The following is a 9,106-nucleotide window of genomic DNA, read 5'->3' as shown; positions in this document are numbered from 1 at the left end:
GAGTGGTAAGGGTGGGCAATGGGGGTCAAGTGACTTGCCCAGGGTCACACAGCTGGGAAGTGTCTGAGGCTGGATTTGAACCCAGGACCTCCCATCTCTAGGCCTGACTTTCAATCCACTGAGCTACCCAGCTGCCCCCTCCACTGACTTTTGAAAGTGTGGTGGCTGAGGTTAGTAGAGTTTGTCTTGTCTGTGCAAGGGGTGGGACACTACCCACTTTCATGCGAAGGTCTGGTATGTGACATGTCAGCTCTCTGAAAGAGACAAAAAAAGGCCACCTCACTCCTTCCAAGAAAACCATTATGGCTACATGGTCCCAGCTTCTGCTGGCCAAAGGATGTCAAAAGAAAATGCTATCAGCAATGCTCAGATTCTTGTAATATAAAGTTGCCTTACAGACAAGGGCAGAGATTCACACAGGTTTTATTCATTATAGAAATAAGAGCAGCAAGTTTGTCATTCATGAAAAAGTTACTTTGGAAATTCAACTGGAATCTCTTCTTGGGCATCATTAACGGCACGGGTTGGGAGGTTCTTGAAGTGTAGTTCTTCTAACAGTGTCTCAAGGCGTTGAATTAAGACTCGTTTTTTAAACCTGAAAGGAGTTATAAAGAAAGATTCTGTCAACCAGCATACAGTGATGATGTACATAACTCCATCCTAGGATGCTAAGGGGGAATGTGAATTCGACTTAAGACGTTGAATCATCACATCCTCATGTTATTGAGTCAACTGGGGCCTCACTGCTGCACAGCAATCCCTTTATTCTTCCTGAGATGATTCACAGTCCCTGAAGGGGCTTCCAAATTAATACTATAATCCTTTCCACGGATGATCTTTTTGCTTTACTGGCAAAAGCAAGGTCATCATGAGTCTCTCCTTCCTTTGGCCTATCAGAATCTTCCTCCTCCTTCAAGGCTCAACTCAGGTGGGCAACCTCTACCAAGAAGTCTTCTCTAACCTCTTATTTATTGGAATTTTCTCCTCCTTCAATTTTGTATTTCTTTATGTGCATACAAGATTCTATGCAGATGTCATATGTTTTCCCCTGTCAGCTCCAAATTGATGATTCTATGATCTAAAATAAGGAAACGGGTTTTCCTTATGTTTGGGGCAGAAGACTACTCAGGTTAACTCAGGTTACCATATATACTATATTTGGACATTGAATTGAATCTGTACCATCTGGAGGTCAAACTCTGAAATGGACTCTTCTGAAGCCATATCTACTGGTCATTGTTTTTCTTATAATATGCCAGAAAATCTTCCTTATTCTGGTTGGCAGAAAAATGAGACTATCTCATAGTTGCCATATTGGTATAAATAGACATCCTGGGTTCCCTCCCAAGTCATATATGGTTTCTATAAAGCCTGAATGTGGCTTACAATCAGGGTTATTTGTCAACATAGTCAACCAATGAGCAAACATTTACTAAGCATCTACTATATACCAAGCACTGGGGATACAATAACCAAAGGAAAGGATCTCCAGCCTCAAGGAGCTTGTCTCCATAGACTTTCAGAGGGCTCTCTTTCCAGGGATGTAGTCTATCATCCAATGAGCAGAATGTCCCATCCCTCTAACATAAATTAACATTCTTGTTACAAATCTCACAAGGCTTTCCCAGCACTCTTTAAAGAGAGCTTGATGGAGTAGAAAGAATGTCAGACTTGGAAGACTTGAGTCTGAATCCTGGCTTTGCCATCCCCAAAGGCTCCCTAGCCATCATTAACCATGTGACCCTGGGCAAATGACACAGCCTCTACTCATAGGTAAATCAGGGATACTATTGTTGATATCATATTGCTTGTCTTCTCAAAGAGGCCCAGAGTCAGGAGGACCTGGGTTAAAATCTGCTTCAGATACTTCCTAGGTGTGTGACCTTGGGCAAGTCACTTAACCCTGATTGCCTAGGTCTTGCTGCTTTTCTCTCTTAGAACTGATACTAAGACAGAAGGTAAGGGTTTAAAAAGAATGTAACTGGGAAATATTTGACAAAATCAATACAAATACATTAAAAACAAAACCAAGATTACTACCCATCTTACAAGGCTATTGTGAAGAAAAGACATTTTAAACCACAAGTATAAGCTTTTCTGACTCTGCTATTAGCATCAGCTTATAGAACCAGAAAGTAAAGCTTACAAAGAAATTTATTAGTAATTGAGAGGCTTGACAAGGAACCAAGTAGGTAGCTCAGGGGATAGATTACTGGGTCTGGGGTAAGGAACACCTGAATTCAAATCTGGCCTCAGACACTAACTAGCTGTGCAACCCTGGGCAAATCATTGAACCTCTGTTTGCCTTAATCCACTGGAGAAGGAAATGGCAAGCCATTTCTTTATCTTGGTGAAGAAAACTCCATGAATTGTATTGATATGCTCTGGCCCTTGGGGTCCTGCAGAGTCGGGGAAATACTGAACCATAACAGGATTGATATAGCACTTTAAAATTTGCAAAGGGCTTTACTTAATGTTATTTGCTTTGATTCTCACAGTGCTGTGAGGTAGATCCTATTATTACTATTGCCATTATCCAGAAAGGAGAAACTGCTGATCATTTTCCTGTCTTCCACCATTGGTCCCAAGACTTTGGTGGTCAAGGGCATTTTCTAGAAGGGGTCCTTCCTGCCTCCTGCTGTTTTCATGATCTCTAGAGCCCATGATTGTAGCTGGGGTACTGTGGAGTTTGGCAAATTCCTGGATGGCATTCAGCCATCAGAGATAGCACCAACTAGTTGTGATACTAGATCCTAGGTAAGAGCCCAAAGGGCCCTTCATCATTTTCTAGGCCAGCAGATTCATTTTATAGAGGAGGAAACAGAGGTCTAGAGAGGGGAAAGAACCTGCTCAAAGTCAGTGAATAAATGACAGAGATGGGACATGATCATGTGCGGGTGCACTCCAAATCGAGTTGGATTTTTACCAGGCCAAGCTTCCTTTCAGACTCCTGCACACCAACTAGGTGGTAAGGGAAAGCAAGATGGAGGTGGAGTTAAAAGCCATCAACCCTCCCTGCCCCCACCCTGCACCCTGGCCCACCCTCGGCCTGAACAGCCTGAGCATCTCTGCTCAATACAAACCTTGCTGCCTCCTTGATTGCAACAAAAATCAAACGTTTCTGGATTTCCGCAGATCCATGTACTTTTTCAAGCACAGCGAAGATCTTCTCGTAATCTGAAGATATTAAAAACAGTGTTTTCTGCATGTTTTTTTTTTCTTAAAGCACTGAAACTGTTGTTGAATTCAAGAAAAGAAAACCAGAGCTAAGGAAAAGCTGGGAGCTAAGCTCACAGCAGGGGCAGTATCTGGGCAGACCTCCTTTTGTTCGCCTTCTAGCTAAAGAGCTTTCAGATGTCGGGAGCACCTCCCTCTCCCGGGGTTCCAGTGAGGGTGGAATGAGATAACATTTGGAAAGGGCTTTGAAAATGTTTAAAGCAACAACAACAACAACAGCAACAGCAGCAGCAGCAGCAACAACAACAACAACAAAAAAGAACGCCCTGGCCAAACCAAAACCAAAACCAAATTAAAAAAAAACCCTATCTCTATCCAGACTAGCTTGACACAGCTTCTGGTGGTGGTGGTTGTTCTTCTTCTCCTTATGGACAGTGAGGTGCTGGGTCTGGAGTCAAGAAGTCTGGAGTTGGAATCTGACCTTCGACACTTACTAGCCCTGTGACCCTGGGCCAATCACTTTACCAGTCCATCTTAGCTTCCTCATCTACAAAATGTGAATCACTATAGCACCTACCTCCTAGGGTTATAGTGAGGATGAAAAGAAATAATCATTATAAAGCACTTAGCATAAAGCTTGGCACATAGTAAGCTCTATATATAAATGCCAGCTTTTATCAGATGTTCTTTTTCCTTCAATAAAACTCTGTCCCAATAAACAAAATTGTTCCAAAATGCACAATGTGCATATTCCACATGCAAATATAGGAGAGATCTGTGACTTCCCCAGAGTAGGGCTTTCTCTTCCCAATCACAGATTGTAACATAAGTTGGCAACAGGTACCGGAGTTTGCTTGAAGTATACACCTAGAATTACAGGGCTCGGTAAGCTTCAGAAACCAAATTTGAATTCAGGTCAACCTGAGTCCAAGCCCAGCACTCCATCTGCTACATCATGCTTCTTCTATACTTTCTATTTACTCAAAAGACATACATGCCAGTATTGATAGGTACATCTTCAAAAATTCACTTCCCTGCTTGCCATTAGGGATTACAGTGTTATTATTATTACTACGACGACGACTACTACTACTTTTTGCAACTGATAAAGAGCCTGGGCTCATGGTATGAGATCTCTTTTGGGGATTTGACAATCAAGAACCACTCAGAGTAAATAAGTGGCATTACAACTTGTCAAAGGAGATGAACAGTTTTCAAACAAGAGATGCAAATCATCAATAACCTACAAAAATGACCGCCGCACTAAGATCAATGGAATAAAACCCTGAAGAGTCACTTCATATCCAGCAAATTGGCAAAGATGATAAAAGATTATTAGAGAGGCTGTGGGAAAACAGGTACAAAAATATACTACTGGTAAGACCATGGATTGGTGTGTCCTTTCTGGAAGACAATTTGGCTGTTAATATTTTTGTACAATTTTTTTTCCTTATTATCTTTTTGGGGTACAAACTCAACAGTGGTATGGCTGGGTCAAAGGGCAGGCAGTCTTTTAAAGCCCTTTGAGCATAGTTCCAAATTGCCTTCCAGAATGGTTGGATCAGTTCACAACTCCACCAGCAGTGCATTAATGTCCCAATTTTGCCACATCCCCTCCAACATTTATCACTTTCCTTTGCTATCATTTTAGCCAATCTGCTAGGTGTGTGAGGTGATACCTCAGAGTTGCTTTGATTTGCATTTCTCTAATTATAAGAGATTTAGAACACTTTTCATGTGTTTATTGATAGTTTTGATTTCTTTGCCTGAAAATTGCTTATTCATGTCCCTTGCCCTTTATCAATTGGGGAATGGCTTGCTCTTTTGTACAACTGACTTAGCTCCTTATAAATTTGAGTAATTAGACCTTTGTCCGAGGTTTTTGTTATAAAGATTTTTTCCCAATTTGTTGCTTCTCTTCTAATTTTGGTTGCATTGGTTTTGTTTGTACAAAACCTTTTTAATTTAATGTAATCAAAATTATTTATTTTACATTTTGTAATATTCTCTATCTCTTGCTTGGTCTTAAAATCTTTCCTTTCCCATAGATCTGACTGGTAAAATATTCTATGTTCACCTAATTTACTTAGAGTTTCCTTCTTTATATTTAAGTCATTTACCCATTCTGAATTTATCTTGGTGTAGGGTATGAGTTGTTGATCTAAACCTAATTTTCCCCCCAATTTTCCTCTTTTCCAATTTTCCCAGCAGTTTTTGTCAAATAGTGGGTTTTTGTCTCAAAAGCTGGGCTCTGGGTTTATCATATACTGTCTTGCTGAGGTCATTTACCCCTAGTCTATTCCATTGATCCACCCTTCTGTCTCTTAGCCAGTACCACATTGTTTTGATGACCGCTGCTTTATAGTACAATTTAAGATCTGGTACTGCTAGGCCACCTTCCTTCACATTTTTTTTCATTAGTTACCTTGATATTCTTGATCTTTTGTTGGAAGACAATTTGGAAGGAGGCCAGAAAAGCTATCAAACTATTCCTACCCTTTGATTCAAGTAATTCCACCACTGGACCCATGGCCCATGGAGGTCAAGTGGTAAAGTTGCCACATATACCAAAATATGGAGATCACCTCTCTTTTTCTGTGGTAACAAAGAACTAGAAACAAAGTAGGCATTCATCAAGTGAGAATATCTGAAGTGACTGGGAAATATGAAGGTAACAGGTCCTATTGTTCTATAAGAAATTATGAAAATGAAGAATTCAGAGAAATAGGAGAAGGCTTGTATGAAGTCAAGTCTAGGGAAGAAAGCAGAAGAATGATACACATAAAAACTTCAATAATAGAAAGGACAATAAAAGGCATCTGAACCCAGATTAAATGCAATGACCAACATTGGTTCCGGAGGGCAGATGATGAAACACACTTCCCTCCTTTTGACAGTAGTGGGGGGCTACGGGTGCAGAATGTCACACAGGCTGTCAGACGTGGTCATTGTGTTGCTTTGGTTTACCTGTTTTTCTTTTTTTTTAAAAGGGGGAGTTCTATTGGTAGGGTGGGAGAGGAATATATGGGGAAGTGGCTGTGATGTTTGAAAAAAAGGGGGAGCTCTGGGAGAGGAACTCAGTGCTAGTAAGAGACCACACCTTGTCAAAGGATATGAACAGTTAAGAGAAGATCACAATCACACACACACACACACACACACACAATGATTGAAATCATCTATTGTCGTCATTGTCAAGTTTCCAACTCTTTGTGAAACCTGTGGACCATATTGTCCATGGGGTTTTCTTGGCAAAATACGGGAGCAGTTTGTCATTTCCTTCTCTAGTGGATTAAGGCAGATAGCAGTGAAATGGCTTGTCCAGGGTTACGCATAAATCTCTAAGGCCTGATTTGAACTCAGGTCTTCCTGACTCTATAAGTGTTCTATCCACTGAGATGCAAAATGCAAATTGAGATGAGATGACTCTGAGCTATCTCACACTTATCAAATTGGCAAAGATAATAAAAGAAGGAAATAATCAATGTTGGAGAGGCTGTGGGTTAAGATAGGCACATTAATGTGGTCAGTGGGGCCCTGAACTGGTCTGGCTCTTCTGGAAAATAATCTGGATTTATGTAAGAAAAGTGACAAAGCTGTTCATACCCTTTGACCCAGTACTCCCATTACTGGGCATGTACCCCAAGGAGGTCAATGACAGAAATATCCTTTATGTACCAAAGTATTCATGGCAGTCCTTTTGTAGAAGCAAAAAGCTGTCAACAAATCATGTGCTCACCAATTGGTGGAATAACTGAACAAACTATGGTACATGAATCTGATAGAATATTACTGTGCCATGAGAAAATGATGAATATGAAGAATTCAGAAAAACATGGGAAGATCTATAAGTGATAGGAAATGAAGTTAAGTAGAGCCAGGAGAACAAAATACACAAGGACTACAATGACAGAAAGGAAAGACAACACAATTCAGATCAAATACAATGACCAACGTTGACTCCAGATGACTGATGTTAAAACACACTTCCTTCCTCTCTCTTAAGGAATGGTAAGCTGTAAGAGTAGAATGTTATATGTTTTGTCAGTCACAGTTGCTGTATCAGATGGTCTTGCTTAACAGAGATATAAGCAATGCAAAGAAGAACCATCCAAAGATGGGTTCAAAACGCGACTATAGCAAATGACAAGTTTTTTCCCTCATGGCAGCTAAAGGCCCTCTGTTATTGTGCCGACAGAATCTTTAAATACTTACTTCTTCCAGGCTTTCGCACCTCCTTCAGTATTTGAACTTTGTAACTAGCTTCACTTTCCTCTGGTACGTTGTTCAGTGAATTGGACCCAGATGGCAAAGATGACTGTGCTGCTTCTTCTCTTTGGTCATGTGAGGAGTGATTGCAATTTCCAGGGCCTCTATCAACTGTGTTATCACTAGCTGTGTAGACTAAACCACCACTCAAGTTATTCAACTCGCTGAGCAGGGCATCCAAATCATTTCTCAGAACGCTAGCTTGATCCGTAGTTTCAACTGACTGTGATGGTGAACGAACTGGACGCTGATCATCATCCAACCTTTCTTCATTGCTTTCTTGGCCTACACTTGTGTCTGGAAATCATATTAAGATATGGAAATGAGAGGATTCATTGGGACACAAGGTTTGGCTCCACATTTAGGCGCAAATTACCACCAGTTATTACTTTGTTCAAAAGCAAGAGGATAAAAATGAAACCAGCCAATTAACTGAAGCGACTATAATGCAAAAACCTCCTAACAAATGTAACTCACATTCAAGAAGATGACCCTAACCACCTTTTTCCTTCGCACAATAAACACCTATAGGAAATGGTATGGTTAAGTATCTGATCTATTGGCTTCATGTCCAATCCTGTTCATTGTTTAAGCTCAGGAAAAATGTGGCTCTGCACTAGTCTGCCTCAGAGTGTGTTGACTTCTCCAATGTAAACAGAAAGTGTCAGAGGCTTGTTGCTTATGCCAAAAGATTATACTAAGAAATTCGGAAAAAGGAGAAAACAATGGTGTCTATAGGACATATGGCCGGAGGCCAGGAGTGTAAGAGAAACTTGTTGACAAAGCACCCAGCAACTTCAGAAAAGGCGATCTTAGCACATTCTAAAGAAGGATGCCTATTCATCTGAGGATTTGGGCAAACTGTAACAGAGAACAAGAACAAAATAATCACAAGGAAGAATCATCATTACCACCAAGACATAAAGCGGTGAACGGCACTTGAAAGACATCAGCAAAGGCGATACAGACTACTGCTAACGACTATGCAACGAGTACGGAAGTACAACTTAAGCAGGACACATCCAGCACTGATGACCAGGTGATGGATGAGGGAAGAGCAACATCATGGGGATGAAAGGATTGAGGAATACAGAACATAAGGGACCTCAGAGACCATCTAGGCCAAACGAACGTCTCATTTTACAGACAAGGAAACTAAAGACTGAGGAGGTGAAGTGATTTATCCAGGATCACAGCAGTAGTAAGCGACAGACTGAAGATTTTGCACACATGCGCGTATGTGTTTGTGAGTAGGTATATACACATATATCTTTATGTATACATATACATCTATACATCTTTGTATATACACACATACACATATATGATTACACATGTAAAAGCATAAACGCGTAAAGCTCTATGTTCAGATCGGCACCTTGAAAGCATTCTAAGCAAAGGGACTAAGCAATATATACTTACTGAATGAATACAAGGGTGGACTTGAGCTATGCTAGAGCCACAAGTTCACGATTCCCATAAGCTACTTGCCAGAGCTAAGTGAAATTGATACATGAATAAGTGTACTTGGCCATCTCCTGGACACTCTGCAGCTCAGGAAGGCCAACATGAGAAGAGAAGTTCCGAAGCAACAACAATTGGCTAACAATTTTCAAGTCTAGTTCTTCTGGAAGGCTCGAGGAAAACCGTCATCAGTTCA

General features: G+C 40.7%; 1 protein-coding gene across 1 annotated transcript in view; it reads right to left on the bottom strand.

Annotated features, from left to right (window-relative positions):
• Window positions 1–471: 471 nt before the first annotated feature.
• SAGE1 (sarcoma antigen 1) overlaps window positions 472–9,106 on the bottom strand; it is a 68,424-nt gene continuing 59,789 nt past the window's right edge. Inside the window, exons 16-18 of the mRNA XM_044682614.1 lie at window positions 7,393–7,743; window positions 3,084–3,177; window positions 472–595 (exon numbers count right to left, since the gene is read on the bottom strand). Of these exons, the coding sequence (XP_044538549.1) occupies window positions 472–595; window positions 3,084–3,177; window positions 7,393–7,743 (569 nt within the window). The remainder of the gene's footprint in view (window positions 596–3,083; window positions 3,178–7,392; window positions 7,744–9,106) is intronic.

This window comes from Gracilinanus agilis, chromosome X (genome assembly GCF_016433145.1).
Source record: "Gracilinanus agilis isolate LMUSP501 chromosome X, AgileGrace, whole genome shotgun sequence".
NCBI classification, from domain to species: Eukaryota; Metazoa; Chordata; class Mammalia; order Didelphimorphia; family Didelphidae; genus Gracilinanus; species Gracilinanus agilis.
This window is presented reverse-complemented; position numbering and strand designations above follow the sequence as displayed.